Here is a 16,774-nt window from a genome sequence, read left to right as displayed (position 1 = left end):
TTAGCTATTTGATATCATTTAGCTTAGCTATTTGATATCATTTAGCTCAGCTATTTGATATCATTTAGCAAAGCTATTTGACACCAAATAGCTTAACTAATTGATACCAAATAGCTTTGCTAAATGATATTATTTTATTGAGCTATTTGATATCAATTAGTTAAGCTATTTGACAGCCTAATAGTAAAATCGAAATGAAAGAACTTGAGCGTAAAAACATCGACAGTGTCATTCCAGCGGTCTTCCATGTGTTTCATACTGTTCGGAGTCAGGGAACAAATATAATAATAATAAAATACAATGTAATTCTTCTTCTTGTTTCTCTTTATTGTTCTCTCTCTGATGGTCTTATATCAACTAACTACTTAATACTAAACGTCAGTCGGTCTCTCGCGTCACTCTATCGCGTATGCTTGTGCTGTGTATGTGTGCCTGTGCTTATATGCCTGTGTGTGCGTGATTGTGTATGAGCGCTATGTTCTCTCGCTTACGCCTGTGTATGTACGCTTCTAACACTCCCCCCGTTAAAAAGCCTGATTTTTAACTTAAATAAAATAATTTAGCATTGCTTGGGAGTACGCATATTTTTAAAAGTTGCATGAGTGCTTGAAATGCTTTGACGCTTAATATCAGAGAGACCGAGCCCGAAATTCATTTAATTGTATCCTTGATTTCCAGAGCTTTCTTTTTGTTTTCGAATATTATTTGCATTTGCATCGCATCGCATTCCTTGGTTTTTAAAATATCTCTTCTGCATGAAAATAATAATTTTCGCATTTGTTTGGCATCTAACAACGCATATTTTTTTAGTGACTATTACTTTGCATTTGTTTCCACTTTTCTTTAGCTCGCTTAATGCATCGCTTCGATTTAAATTTTATGTACGCATGACTGAGTTGTTTGCTTCTGAACGGGTGAATTCTCTGTTATCCAGACGTTTTTCTTCATGTTGATTATGATTCCAATTGTCTTGCGGTTTACGCTTATTGTTGTCTCTGTGCTGATAACCATGAGCAATTTGCGTTGCATATGCTTGTTTTGGGCATAACAAACTATTATGATATCTGATGTCCGGTTTGCATCTTGGGCATGGATCATTGCATTCTCTTCTAGCACAGGGACCATCGTGATTGTTTCGCAAGCATTTTTCGCATAAATCATTATCTTCAACATGATGTTCTCGCTCAGTTAAATTCATGGCGATAAACTGTTCGCATCTGTATAGTGGATGTATGTAATCGCATAGTACGCATTCTAAGAAATCAGGGTATTCTTCTCTTTCCGCATTGCTTCGACTGTATGTATGCTTATATTGCTTGGATTTATTTGAGTTCGAACGCTCAATGTTTAACTCGCCTCGCTTTTCTGCATGTACACGAATTGTGACTTCGCCTTCCAAAAACTCTTCCAATTCTGACCAGGTTGGAATATGCTTGCCTATTTTGTTTGGATTGTAACTGCGCTCACTATTCGGATTCGCTTCTTGAGCATTTGCTTTTGCCAGAGATGGTCGGTATTTTTCCCATGCTCTGTACGTTTCCATATCCATGCGTTCAATCACATTGAATACTATATATGGATGTTTATCATCGATTTGAATATGCTTGCTGACACCATGAATATGCTTTTGTACGATGTCAATCGTGTCTCGGATCGCTTTGCTGGAAGCATTACGCATTGGCGGCAATTCGTTCATTTTTCGCATAAAGGATTGGACTTGCATATAATCATCTTCATAGATACTACGCAAACGATCCCACGCCTTCTCATAGTTTTCTTCCAGGAGATCCCATTCTCCTACCACTCCGCTTGCTTCGCATTTGCATGCCGCCAATAAATTACGTAGCTTAGTCAATGTCTTGACATTCTTGTTGTCATGCATCGACGCTATCCATCCGTCTCTAAACGCTTTCCATTTTGAATAATCACCATTGAAAGTACCCCAGGTATTTGGAATGTTACCTGTCGCATCTGTTTGTTGTACAGGGTGCGCCATAATAACTGTCCCTTTTATTTCTAGCCAAAAAACACAGAAATTTGAATCAAATCGAGATATAATTTTATTCGATATAAGAATGAGGTATAGAGATTATGATTCAGCCTTTGACTTTAATTCTTCCCCCCCTTTCTCAGATTACCAAACGCAAACGTTTCGAAAACGATTGACACGCGGCACGCACCATATCAATGGGAATTTCGTTCCAAATTTTTATTATTTTCTTTTTGAATGCATCCAAAGTGGTTCGTTTCGTAATTTTCAGATCATTGAGCTTCGACGACATGTATCCCCAAGCAAAAAAATCGAGCGGGTTCAAGTCAGGAGACGATGGCGGCCATGAGTCTCTGTCAATGAAATCAGGCAAATTCGTGCGTAGCCATTGTTGTGTCGTATTTGCACGATGTGCGGGTGCACCATCTTGTTGAAATACCCATGGTTCACCTCTGAATAGTCTTTGAGACTGTGGCAATAACTTTTTACGCAATATTTCTCGAATATATACTCTGGCATTGATTTTTACGCCTTCTTCGACGAAAACCAGTGGAAATTTGTCGTCGGCCGACATGGCGGCCCAAACCATCAATTGTGGAACATTTTGAATTCGTTCGATGGTTTTTTTATCTTCGGGAATATCAAGGATTGATGTTGCGTACACACGATCATTTTGCGAATTGAGGCTTGGCTGTAAAACGAACAATTTTTCATCTGAAAAAACAATGTTTGAGTTTGCGTGCCGGCGCAACAACTCTTTACATCTTTGCTTTCTGGCTTGTTTATTTTTGATTGTGAGACCATGTCGTCGACATTTTTTGAATGGATTCATATTCAGGTCTTCTGCCAAAACTCGTCGCATTGAAGTTTCACTGATTTTGTGCTCATAAGCCAACTTTCGTCCACTTCTTCGAGGTTCTCGGCGAATTTTCTCTCTCACTCGTTTGATGAGATTTTTGGTACGAACAGATCTTTTTCGTCCAGTTTTCTTCAATATATCAACGCTGCCACGTTCTTTGTATCGTTTTATTGTGCGCTTTACAAATTTCAAGTTGATATTTTCATTTTGTAGCTGTCGAAAAATATCAATTTGTCTCAAGCCCCGTTTGTGCAAATTTAGTACCAGTTGACGTTTCACATCCATTCTTATCGCAAGCTATACAGACACTGTACATAAATGCGCAGTATCATTAGAGTTAGAGTAAACACCAATAAACATAACGGTAAACGACAGAGTGAATCGCAAGACATTTGAGTATTAAAACAAACGATTGAAAAAAAGGGACAGTTATTATGGCGCACCCTGTACTTGAACGCATATTTTATCATGGGTCACTTGATTTGCTTGAATTACTGACGATCCGCTTATTTTGTCTAGTTGATCGCTTAATCTTGCTTTGAGCGTAATTAGAAGATCTTCTATCTGTTCATCTTCGACCGCATTTTCTTGTGCCACTGCATCGTCTTCACAAATTATTTGCATATTAATTTGTGTCAACTCTTCATCTAGTTTATTCAACTTTTTTACGCGTTCGCTCAACTCGCCTTTCGACCATGTGCTTAAAGTTGTTTCATTTTCAACTTGGCTTTGAATACGCTTTATTGATTTAATATGAACATTACGCTTTGTTTTTGATGCATTTATTTCAGACATTGTAGCTTTGCTTGCCAGCCGACTTGCTCTTCTGGCTGGTGCGCTTGACATAATTCGCTTAAAATTTGCTTATTTCACCTTTGCCTGTTTTCAAACGCTTTATAATTTTTATTTTGTTTTAAAATAACAAGAAAAATCACTATCGGTACGCTTTAATATTTTAATGGCAGTTTAGTTCCAAAAAGAAATAATATTTCGATTTGCTTTAATTCGTTATGAAGAAAAAAATAATTGTTCGGCAAATATTACGTGTTCACTGGTTGATGTTCAATAAGAAAGTGATATTTACGTCACACTCAAAACTTCCCTTGTTGAGAGCGTATCTGTGACGCTATAACTTCTGTACAAGAGCGAAAGAGACGGGGAATTATATGAAGAGACACGACAGAACACGTCTGCACATTTGTCGTTTTGTCTCTTTCGAACGCATTGCTTTGGTCTCCTTCACATCTTGATGTTATATACACTCTTCAAATTTCTCACCGCCCAATACCACGATGCCTATGCATATGAATTGTGAAATCATGATTTGCTTTTCTTGGAACTGGATCAAAGTAGCCATAGCATGGTGGTTTGCTTGTATCTGAGTTCGCATTTATTTCTCGTGTAACGGACACAATTTCGACGCATATAATCCTATGCTTGTTTTGCACATGATTTTGTGACCGAAAATTTGCATTGTCAAACTCTTATTGATAAACCGCATACGTACTGCATTGAAATTGCTCTGAATATATCGCATTCGCATTACGTTTATTGCCTTATATAAACAATATTTTATGACGCTTACGCTTTGATTTGCTTCACTCTGTTTGCTTAAATCTTTTCTCTAATGTGCATCGCATACTATTTTGAATTAACAAAAAAAGAAAAAGAGTGAAATTGCTATAATTTGTTTCGCTTAAAGAACAAAGGTCAAAGTGCTTCGTTTATTTCTATCACAATGAGCATTGCTTCATACGCCTATCAGATTGATTCCCTGTTTTTTGCATAATAAGGAAATAATGTTTGCTTTGCTTTGCTTTGATTTGATAAGTATATTTCATTTTGCTTCGCATCGCATCGTGCGCCTCAGTCTTCTTAGCATCTGAAAAATTTCAATTTGCTTTTCAAAAAATGTCAAGTAATCACTGTACGTTTTCATATTGACACCGTCGTTTTTTCCGCATAAAATGTTCTCATTCGATTTTTTTTCATGAAATGACGCTTGACCAACTGTCTGTACTGCTTGATACAAACCTTTTTTCTTCTTTTCATTGAAATCAATTCGATTTTTTGTCTTTAAACATTTTCGACAGTGAATTAATGTATTGGAAATTTTTCCTAAAAATTCTGAAGACTTGCTTTGTACCACGTGGTTTCAACGCTTAATTCGTTTGAACAACAGTGTGAATAAAAATGCTTCTTTGTTTCTGTGTAATAGGAAACAACAGTTGCTTTGAAATTGTGCATCGCATTTTGAAATCCACTTCTTTGAAGACAGACAGCATTTGTCATTTTAACGCATTATTTGTCGCATATTTACATCTACTCTTGTTTGATATTTCATAACGCCTGCTTCAATCATCTTGCATCGACAAAAATTCAATTAGCTTTTCTAAGAATCATTGTCCGCTTGTTAGTTGAAACAATATCGTTCGTTCGCATAAAATGTTCTTATTCGAATTTTTTCATGGAATAACGCTTGACTAACTGTTTGTACTGCTTGACACAAACCTTTTTCTTCTTTCCATTAAATCAATTCGATTGCGTCAATCTTGAATAATTTTAGCAATGAATACTATTCACTGTAAAAAATATTTCTTTTTAATATTCCGATACTTGCTTTTAACTTCAACGCTTAAGAAATGTCAATAAATTATAATTAACTTTATACGCATAAGAGTGGTCTTCTTTGCTTCCGTGTAATTGGAAACATTTACCGTTTTGATCTGAATTTCCGTAATTTTTTGAGATTCATTTTACTTCATTGCTTTGTTATTTTAACGCATTATTTATCGCATATTAATTGCACAGAAATTTGTTTCAAATGAATCATAAACGCATTGACAAAACCCAATTTGCATACAAAACGTAAGACACTTTGTTTATTTGCATTGCTTTCATAGAGTTTTTGAAATTGATCACATAGATATCAGTAGGCTTTGACGCATATTTCTTTGCTTGATTTTCGTTGCTCTGACTTGATTTTGCATTTATTCGCATTCGATCAATTTTTTGCTTGTTGGTTGACCAGACACCGGAGAGAGAGAGAAAGAACACACGCTTTATTTATTTATTTTGCATCGAATTAAGAAAATAATTTTTCTTCAGAACAGAAACATCATTGCCAAGAACATTGAAACGCATTACAGTAAGTGATGAAACTTCTGTGTATTTTTCTTGGAAGGAGTTTCGTTCGATCGCATTTCGATGACATTTTGCATAGTTCTTTATTTAAAAAAAAAAAAAAAACACTTGTTTGAGAATTACTGTACGCATGAATATTTTGAGCATCATCGATTCTTCACTAATTGAGCAGTTTGAGTATTACTTTTTATAATTTTACGCTTATTTTGCTTATTTTGCTTTAAATATTTTTTTTTAATTCGATTCACGCTTCACTTTGTATATATTTGATTATAAACACAAAATCGCTTTGCTTCACTCAACTAATTAATTTTAATCGATTCGAAGGACCATGTTCGGAGTCAGGGAACAAATATAATAATAATAAAATACAATGTAATTCTTCTTCTTGTTTCTCTTTATTGTTCTCTCTCTGATGGTCTTATATCAACTAACTACTTAATACTAAACGTCAGTCGGTCTCTCGCGTCACTCTATCGCGTATGCTTGTGCTGTGTATGTGTGCCTGTGCTTATATGCCTGTGTGTGCGTGATTGTGTATGAGCGCTATGTTCTCTCGCTTACGCCTGTGTATGTACGCTTCTAACACATACAAGCCTCCCATGTAAATGGTGAAAAATTGCGAAAAATGAAAAAAATAATTAAATTTTTTTTCTTCAATTCTCAAATACTACTCAACTTTCTGTATCACCTGGTGAAATCAGAATGAAAAAAATCGCGTTCCTTATCATTCAAATCACGATCTGGATTTTTTTTACATTTTGAGTGCTCTATACCGAGTCTCCGAGAGTTTCATATAAACTTGCTATGTGATACCCATTGAATAGTGACCGAATGCCAATCGCGATTTTGATGATAAGGAATGCGATTTTTTTCATTCTGATTTCACCAGGTGATACAGAAAATTAAGTAGTATTTGAGAATTGAAGAAAAAAAATTTAATTATTTTTTTCATTTTTCGCGACTTTTTCACCATTTACATGGGCGGCTTGTATGAAAAACACGGAAGACAGCTGAAATGGCAAACGCCAAATATATACGGAACTACAACAGTGCCATTTCAGCGGTCTTCCGTGTTTCATCATTTAGCTTAGCTATTTGATATCAGATAGCTTAGCTCCCGAACATTTTTCCGCGGAACTTTTCTACATCACGTTCTTCCTTTAACCCTTTCAAATAGTGTAATAAGTACTTTTCAAAATAGATAGAATTCTATATTTTCTTTATAATTAAATTAATTTTTAATTTCTGAATAAAAGGAAAAACATTGGATGGGCCACCCAGCTCCGCACCAACCGATATTCGAGTTGGTATTATCAACATAACAGCAGCGTATGTGAGATGGTCACCGCCACCTCAAAATATGCTCAACGGTGAACTGATTGGTTATAAGGTATATATAAAATATATATATACGAAAACATTAACAAAAACTGAACAAATAATTTGGAAACTAAATAACAAAAACAATTGGAAAAACGATCAGTTGTTTTTCATTCTCTTTTTACAACATGTTTTCTGCCGGCAAAAAATTGATTTTTTCGTTAAATTTTTAATTCATATAGATTCAAATCAAGTCAAATGTAACAAATAAATTGCTGGGACAAATGTCTTTAAATGCTACGACGCAATCGGTAGTAATAAATAGCTTGAATCCAGGTGGTCGATACACAGCTCGAGTCGCAGCACAAACAGCTGGTGGCATGGGACCATACAGTACACCAGCTGCATTACATATGGATCCATCATTTATTTCCCGTCCGCCAAAGTAACTTGAACGCAAAATTAACAAAAAATACACTGTAGTGCATGATACAAACGATTATAGTCTATGGGGCAGACACAAGATTTAAGATCTATTCAGATTTCGAAATATTTTAATGATTGAAAACAAATAGAGAGGGGTGAGCAAAAAATCCCATTCAGTGTAAGTCCCATTTCGGAAATGAATGAAAGAAGGTTTGGATTCCACTGAAAAAAAGTGAAGAGCAAAATACTTTGAAAATACTACTGTGATCAAAAAGTAAGACCAGTTTTCAATTTAAAATTTACGGGGAAAACGAATTACGAAAATCTTCTTGCTATCTTGTTTGTAGCACTGTCGTCGACATCTGTGCAAAATTTCATGTCAGTATCTCCATGAGGTTTTGAGTTACGTCTGTTCGTTTACATCAAGAAATTTTCATTTGGCGATTTTTATGAAACAAATAGTCAGATTGTTGATGTTTGAGTAAACACACAGAGAGAAATAATGTTTAGATTATTGGTAGAAATGATTTTTTTTTCTTAAATCTGTACAAAAATTAAGATAACTCAAAAGAAATTTATTTATTATTAAAAAAATATTTCTTCAATGTAAATAAATATTGCGATACACATTGATCAACGAGCGCCAAAATACATCACAGCCTTCTCCCTTCTGACGAGAAAACAACAATTGTATGGCTACACTCGGACGGTGAATATACAGAATGCAACCACTACTTATGCAAACAACGTCGTTGTTTGTGTCTTACATGCTTCCACTGACTCGCCAGAAGAAGTGATGTCTATGTATTAATTGACTATATTTGCCGTTCAAATGTAAAATTCAACTACTACACAGTCATCACAGTGATTCTATTGGTCAGTGGAAGCATGTAAGATACAAACAACAACGTTGTTTGCATAAGTAGTGGTTGCAATCTATATTGTTGCCGTTTGAGTGTCATACAATTGTTGTTGTTCTTTTACGTGAAGAGAGTAGACTGTGTAAGATGATGTATCTTGGCGCTCGTCGATCAATGTGTATCACAAATATTTATTTATTGGGTGTGTCATTTAATTTTAAAGGATTTTTGGGTGAAAAGACACATTTATTTAAAAAAAATCGTACAATATTTTTTAACCAATATATTCCCCATCGTTAGCTATGACTTCTGCCCATCTTTTTGGTAACTTGTCGATTCCACGTCGGAAGAATTCCTCATCTTTTGACGATATCCATTCATCGATCCATTTTCGCACTCCTTCAGCATTTCGAAACGATATCTCGGACAAGCCCATTTGCATCGATCGAAACAAGTGATAATCAGAAGGAGCAAGGTCTGGAGAGTACGCGGGTTGATCAAGCCGATCCCATCCGAAGTCTTCTACCTTTTTTTTAACGATGGCCCACCAAATACACAGCATAACCTTCTGGCAATGAATGTCTCGTTTTGACTGCGATGGTCCTGGTTGGCCTGGATCAACATACGCTGCTTTACGTTTGGGGTTGTCGTAATACACCCACTTTTCATCGCCAGTAACAATTCGATACAAAAAACTGTGTTTTTTGTGTTCTTTGAGATTTTTTTGCATGCTTCAATTCGTGCTCTCAATTGGTTTTCATTCAGTTGATGTGGCACCCATTTCCCTAGCTTTCGAATCTTTCCCATTGCATGCAAACGTTCACAAATGGTTGTTCGGGAGACATTCAACTCCAAACCAAGTTGTTTTTTAGTTCGACACGAATTTTCATCCAATAATGCTTGCAAATCCTCATCTTCAAACTTTTTTGGCTGACCTGGTCGTTCTTTGTCCTGCAAGTCAAAATCACCACTCTTGAAGCGTCGAAACCAGTACTCACAGGTTGAAATCGATAGAGTATGGCCGGAACCATAAATTTCAGACAGTAATCGATGGCTCTCAGTGGCATTTTTCTTCGAATTAAAGAAGAAAAGTAAAACTTCCCGCAAATGCTGTTTTTTTGGAACGTATACTGACATGATTGTAAGCGAAAAATCACTTTTATCGATAATCTAAACTATATTTGTCTGTGTGCACTTGGCATATTTAGCCTTTTTTTTCAAACAACTTCTTTGAGCAAGTTTTTGGTATTGACCTTAGCTTCCCCTCTGATGAATATAGGGTATCAATTACGTTGTACTTCAGGCATAGAGTACCAAAATGAGAAAATATGTCAAAAAATGAGAATTTGGTGAACTTTTGGCAAATTTAATCCCGAAATATGATTTTTTCGTATCTTTATCTGAATGAAATTGGTTCTCTCTTATGATATCATTACTCCCATACAGTTTTCACTTGACAGATATAAACTTTTCTGAAAATATTTATTGAATGTTTCGAAAAACCCATGAAGCTCAAGAATCGAGTTTTTCGTTTGTTCGATAGAATTGGGTTTCTGGAGTGAAATGTTGACCAACATTACTGTTTGAAGACTGAATTTGTTGGAATTAGTAGTAATTTAACAATTCTGAATATTTTTAACAAAATCCATATCTAAAGTACACATTTTTTATGTGTTTAAATGCAAAAATAGTGAATCGCCAAATGAAAATTTCTTGATGTAAATGAACAGACGTAACTCAAAACCTCATGGAGATACTGACATGAAACTTTGCACAGATGTCGACGACAGTGCTACAAACAAGATAGCAAGAAGGTTTTCGTAATTCGATTTCCCCGTAAATTTTAAATTGAAAACTGGTCTTACTTTTTGATCACAGTAGTACTTAGGCTGGAACACTTCGTTTGGAGGATTTTGATCAGATTGTATATTCGTACTGATTTCAGCTGGCATAGGAATGTCTAAGTGCATAGATATGCTTAGTACATAACAGTATAGTCCAAATATTATTTTGAATTAATAGTTTCATCATTTACATTATGAAAAAATAAGTGAAGAAAACTTCTTATTAATAATAAAGCGAAAATAATATAAAAATGAACCCTTGCCCTTCGATTTGGGTCATGCTAACGTTTTCGGAAGCAATGTTTCCATCATCAGGCGAGCTATAAAACACATGACCCAAATCGAAAGGCAAGGGTTCATTTTTATATTATTTTGACGCCCGTCCTCCGAATTAGGTCATTCAGGGCAGCTGAAACTATATGCCAATGGAAACTACATGAGTATGCGTAATATCTGTATAGGTGACATCAAAAACTTTGATTCACACTTTGGGTACTTTACTGGTAAGCATTTCTACGCACCTAGAAATATCGGTGCTTGTTGAAATCAGTGCAAGCACACAGTCTGGTTTTGATTTGAATTTGTTCAAGATTTGGAAAATTGGAAATGATTCACGAAAATTTGTCTACCCAATAGTTTCTATCTTCTGAAATTAAGAAAACTTAAGGAATTTGTGCACATTTCTTCGTTGATGTAATGAAATCATTTGAAATATTTTGTTAAATTTTACGTTTTTGATACAGAACTGATCCAGCTGTTGCAATGTGGGCAACAACCTGGATGTCTGGAATTGCATTGGCCATTCTTGTGATAACATTAATCAGTGCAACCATATTTGCACTGTACTGGGCCCGAAAGAATAAACGCAATATGAAAGCATCGTACGGTACGGTTACTTTTTTTTATCACAATGACTTTTATTTATTGGAATATCTTACACTGTAATAAATTTGACAGAAAATATGGCAGCACTGCATTGGAATAGCTATTTTTCACCCAAAAAATGCATAAATTATACAATATGCACATCCCAATGGAATGACACCAGGGTTGGACATGTCAAGTACATTTTACCTATTTGATTGAAAAACCGTCAATTCCAAAGCGGGGTTGCAAATTTTTTTGTTACGTTTATGACAGTGTAAAAGAGTTTTATTTTATTTACATAAGTACTCTTTTTGAAGTTTGAATTCGAATTTCAAGAGGCTATTTGAAATTCTATTCTTTGTTCTAATTTAAGACAGACTTCTGTCAACGAGCGTCCGTTCGTTCGTAGCTATTTTTTTCGTTTTTTTGTTCGTTTTGTTCGTTTGTTTTTAGGAATATGTTCGTATCTTTGAAAAAATGCTAAAAACATATTCCTTGTCAAAACCAAATCGGAAAGATTAATACTACCTGAGACTCTTTTTAGCGATTATAAAATTTTAGTTTTCAAAAACAATTCTTTACTGCACACAGTGGTTCAAGCACTGATTTAAGATAAAACGGTCACAATAAAATGCAGAATAAAATGATTTAATTTTTATTTTTAACACAATTTTTCTTCCAAATAACAGGACCAGGAATTTTAACCGCAAATACTTTGGTTGATAAACAGCAGACACTATGGATGCATGGCAATACACTAGTAAAACCAATACATTCAGTAGCCATTCAAGATGCAAATCTTTCCTCTGAATATGCTGAAGTAACACAAATAATGCCAAAAAAAAATTTGCCATCGGTGCCACCAGAACCGTATGCAACAGTAAGTAAAACATAAAAAATAATTCAAAAAATAAGCTTATGGTTCACATAAAAATGGTAATATAACACAGAAATGAAAATGATTGATTTTTTAGGTGACTTTGCAGCGCGGTACTCAATCAGATGATTCATGTATAAAATGTTCGACGAGTCCATCGTCAAGTGAATACAATTCCCCAATGATTCGTGAGTCATGTGATGTATTGCCTCTGCCACCACAACCACCATCGCCACTTGACCATCCTTATCATCCGCCAAATATGTCGAACATGACAATACGCACAAATCCGGTGGCAATGTCACCAATATGCCGTCGTACTGCCACTCAGTCACATTGGCCAACACTTCCTCCACCAGTGCCACATTTAATTTGGCAACAACCACAACAACAACCATCACAGCTACAACCACAACACCAATCTATAAATGATCAACAAATAATTTATAAATGTAATCGAAAAAGATCACCGGAAATTGAGGTGGAAGAGAATGATTATGAAAGTGGGTCGGTTTTGTACGAAGAATGCGATCAAAATTTAGCAACGAATTTTTTCAACTATGGGGGAGAACCGACTGAGGGTAAAAATTAGATTCTTGTACCATTTCATTTATCAATATTAGATTTCTAGCTAATTTTAACATCATTTTCATCTAAATAGAATATTATCGGAACATTAATATTAATATGGAATTTTTGAATGAAAACGAACTGGAACAATCCAATCCATGCCTAGATACAATGCTAAAAAATCGGCATAAGCCACGAAATGATCAAAGTCCAGTAAACAGTCGAAGATCAGGACGTAAACAAAGTGCGGATAGCAATCAGAATTCCAATGATGATGATTCCACGAGCGAAAGTGATAATAATCGTTGGCCATCACGTCTGCGGCGCAGCCGTTCCAAAAGTAGTGATCGCAAATATCGAAACGGTCGAACACGCCGTGAATAGTCTCTACAAATAATAAAAATCTCATCTATTAAAAAATATCAATACATCATCATGCAAAGATTTATTTATACAATTTACAATACATACATAAACCTGGTAATATATTTATATGGTTTTAGTAACTTCTGACTAATATGAGACTGTCGATGAATTTTGAGATCTTCCAAATTTCGTCGAAATTACTTCTTCACTGTCTTTGATTAGTAAATTACTTCAAACATAAGTGTGAAATCGCGGTTTCGCACATCATTCATTCTCAACCACTCATATTATAAGCATATTATAAATTTATGAATTGAGTTGATCTGAAATCCCATTGAAAAAAAAAATCTATGGAAAAAATGTTAACGTTCTAGATCAAGAGCCTCTTACTCTAACAAGTAACTTTTATTTTAGCTTTATGCCAGAAATCTATATTGAACCATGCAGCTAGACATGCATCAAACAAATAATTTTACGTTTATCACTACAGCCACCCATCATTCGTGAAATCGCGGATAGAATACACATCAACTATTAAAGCGAGCTGCATTGTTTTAATATTCTCCGGTTAGAATTTCTGCATGAAACAACATTAGAAAATCTGCACGAATAAATTGTGTAAAAAACTATCTGTAGTGATAAAAGTAAAATTATTTGTTTGGTGCATATCTAGCTGCATGGTTCAAATTATTTTTTATGACATAAAGCAAAAATTGAAGTTACTTGTTAGAGTGGTTCTTGGTATATTCTATTTTCAACGGAATTTTGGGTCACTTTAATTCTTACACCGTTTAAATATGTACTAGCATAAGCCAATCTCAAATTCATAACGGTATGTGCGGTTATAATGTAAATATGCATTCATCATAATGAAAACATTAATTTTAAAGTTCAACTGGATTTTTTTGTGCACCAGTTGAAACAACACCGATACGGTAATCACATTTAGTATTGTTAGAACATTTTGAAATAGTGCATATCTATATCTTTCTCTCCCCAGCTCTCTCCATTTTGTTTTTACTTCATAGAGATGAAATGTCGAGAAACGTTTAATGACTGTCGTAGATTAAATTACTATTGTGATCATTTTCCGGTAGGACTTTATTTAAAAAAAGACAAGTATACATTTATTCTTCCAAATCAATATTATCGCCTTCAAAGTAATCCCCGCCCGTTGCAATGCACTTATGGCAACGTTTTTTCCAATCTTCGAAACACTTTGAAAAGTCATTTTCCGGTATGGCCATCAATTCATGCTTCGATTTGTCTCTAATCTCTTCAATCGACTCGAAACGGTGTCCACGAAGCGGTCTTTTGAGTTTAGAGAATAGCCAGAAGTCACACGGTGCTAAGTCAGGCGAATACGGCGGTTGCGGAACGATGTTAGTCGAATTTTTGGCGAAATGGTCACGAATAATCAATGCAGTGTGAGCCGGTGCATTATCATGATGCAAAAACCAAGAGTTGTGGTCCCATTAATTTGACCTTTTGAGACGAATGGCTTCACGCAAACGACACATAACACCTAAATAATACTCTTTGTTGACAGTTTGGCCGGTTGGAAGAAATTCATAATACACCACACCACGATAATCGAAGAAAACTGTCAACATTACTTTGATTTTTGAGCGACTTTGACGAGATTTTTTCGGTTTTGGTTCACCTTTCAAACGATATTCGCTGGGTTGATCGGCTGTTTCGGGGTCGTAGGCATAGATCCAAGTCTCATCTCCCGTAATGATGCGTTCCATGATCGATTCATAGTCAGAAATCATTTCTTGACACACATTTACACGACGCTCTTTTTCGAACAAATTCAATGTTTTTGGTACCAATCGAGATGCACAACGACGGAAGCTCAAATGGTCTTTCAAAATTATTTGGATCGACCCAAACGAAATGCCAGTAATGTCAACAAGGTCTCTAATTGTTAATCGACGATTTTTCAGCACAAGATCTTTGATTTCCTTGACGTGTTTTTCATCAGTTGATGTTGAAGCTTTGGTGCTCGCAATTGTGCTCGCGTTCTCTGCCTTCTTTGAACAACTTATGCCATTCAAACGCACCTGATCTTGCCATGCACTGCTCACTAGGGGGAGATTGCGAAGTTGTTTACAAGAAGAATATAAACAAATATATACGACTATGCCACCAATATATTCCAATATACTTAACAAAATACTCTAGCTATTAGAGTATTACTCTAGTTACTTAAACGACTCACTGTAAAAATATTATTGAAAAGAAAATGTTTCAATGAAAAATCGAAAAAATGGTTTTTTCTTGATTTGTATAATTAAAAAAAAATGTTTAATTTTATTTTTTTATTTTTTATTGTGTGTTTTATTTATTTATTTATCCGTGGATTATGTACATTAAACTAATTTTGAACAATAAGTTCATTGTGTAAGAGTACTAGATTTGTACTAAAACTAGTACTAAAATCTAGTACCAAATATCAACGAAAATTTTATACTTGACATAACCTCTTTTTTGACCACATTTATTTGAAGCGTCAATGGGAAATTGGCTGACGAAAATGGGGAATTGGCCCTCCAAAAATGGGGAATTGACCCCCCAAAAATAGGGAATTGGCTGTCAAAAATGGTGCGTTTGGTTGTCAAAAATGGGGAAATGGCTGTCAAAAATGGTGCGTTTGGTTGTCAAAAATGGGGAATTGGCTGTCAAAAATGTAGCTTTTGGTTGTTAAAAATAGGAAAATTTGGCTGTCAAAAATGGGGAAATTGGCTGACAAAAATGGGGAAATTGGCTGTCAAAAATGCGTCGATAAAAAAAACGAAAAAAATGTGTAAAAATGTCTTGAAAGTAAGAAAAAGTAATATTATTCGATGCAATTTGATACTTTAATTACATTATCTTTCTTATGGTTTTTTGTCTTTTCTTCATTTCGTTGTTCCCCCGCTAGGGCTATCAATGAAATTCAATTATTCTTTGTTCCATCTGCTCGACAGCCAATTCCCCATTTTTTACGGCCAATTCCCCATTTTTGACAGCCAATTCCTCATTTTTGGCAGCCATATCCTCATTTTTGACGGCCAATTCCTCATTTTTGACAGCCAGTTCTCCATATTTGACAGCAAATTCCTAATTTTGACAGCCAGTTCCCCGTTTTTGGCAGCCAAATCCCCATTTTTGGGGGGCCAAATGCCCCATTTTTGACAACCAAACGCACCATTTTTGACAGCCAATTCCCTATTTTTGGGGGTCAATTCCCCATTTTTGGGGGGTCATTTCCCCATTTTTGTCAGCCAATTTCCCATTTTTGACAAACGTTTACCCTTTGCCTTTCGATAGCAATAGTTTCAAACAATACGTATGTATAGTCGTTGACAAAACAATGTTCCAAAAATACATACAAAAATACAAACACTAAAGCAGCATTTTCTGTAGCTTATTTGTATGTTGATGTTTGTTTTCATTTGTATTAGTTCATCTAATTGCGTATATACAAATTATGAATTCCATGAGTTTCAAGTTATCCATTTGGTGCCTCAAAATTTTAAGCATTGCATTAGTTCAGTGGTTACGCTTACGGTGCATGACACTGAAAGTCTCAGGTTCGATTCCGTGTGAAAACAATTTTTTTTTCTTTCATCTTTTTTTCTTATTTTTTTTATTTCATAGTTT

The 16,774-nt window shown here is 35.1% G+C and overlaps 1 protein-coding gene across 1 annotated transcript in view; it reads left to right on the top strand.

The window, feature by feature from the left end:
* The window catches only part of LOC116351869, a gene marked incomplete at its 5' end in the record, with an annotated part of 17,134 nt that extends 1,749 nt beyond the window's left edge, over positions 1 to 15,385 (top strand). Inside the window, 6 exons of the mRNA XM_031784016.1 lie at positions 7,253 to 7,386; positions 7,559 to 7,761; positions 11,190 to 11,332; positions 12,003 to 12,193; positions 12,288 to 12,771; positions 12,852 to 15,385. Coding sequence (XP_031639876.1) covers positions 7,253 to 7,386; positions 7,559 to 7,761; positions 11,190 to 11,332; positions 12,003 to 12,193; positions 12,288 to 12,771; positions 12,852 to 13,144 — 1,448 coding nt within the window. The remainder of the gene's footprint in view (positions 1 to 7,252; positions 7,387 to 7,558; positions 7,762 to 11,189; positions 11,333 to 12,002; positions 12,194 to 12,287; positions 12,772 to 12,851) is intronic.
* Positions 15,386 to 16,774: the final 1,389 nt, after the last annotated feature.

The sequence above is a fragment of the Contarinia nasturtii genome, unplaced genomic scaffold (assembly GCF_009176525.2).
Source record: "Contarinia nasturtii isolate CC-2019 unplaced genomic scaffold, AAFC_CNas_1.1 Cnas_scaffold_6472, whole genome shotgun sequence".
Lineage (NCBI taxonomy): Eukaryota > Metazoa > Arthropoda > Insecta > Diptera > Cecidomyiidae > Contarinia > Contarinia nasturtii.
This window is presented reverse-complemented; position numbering and strand designations above follow the sequence as displayed.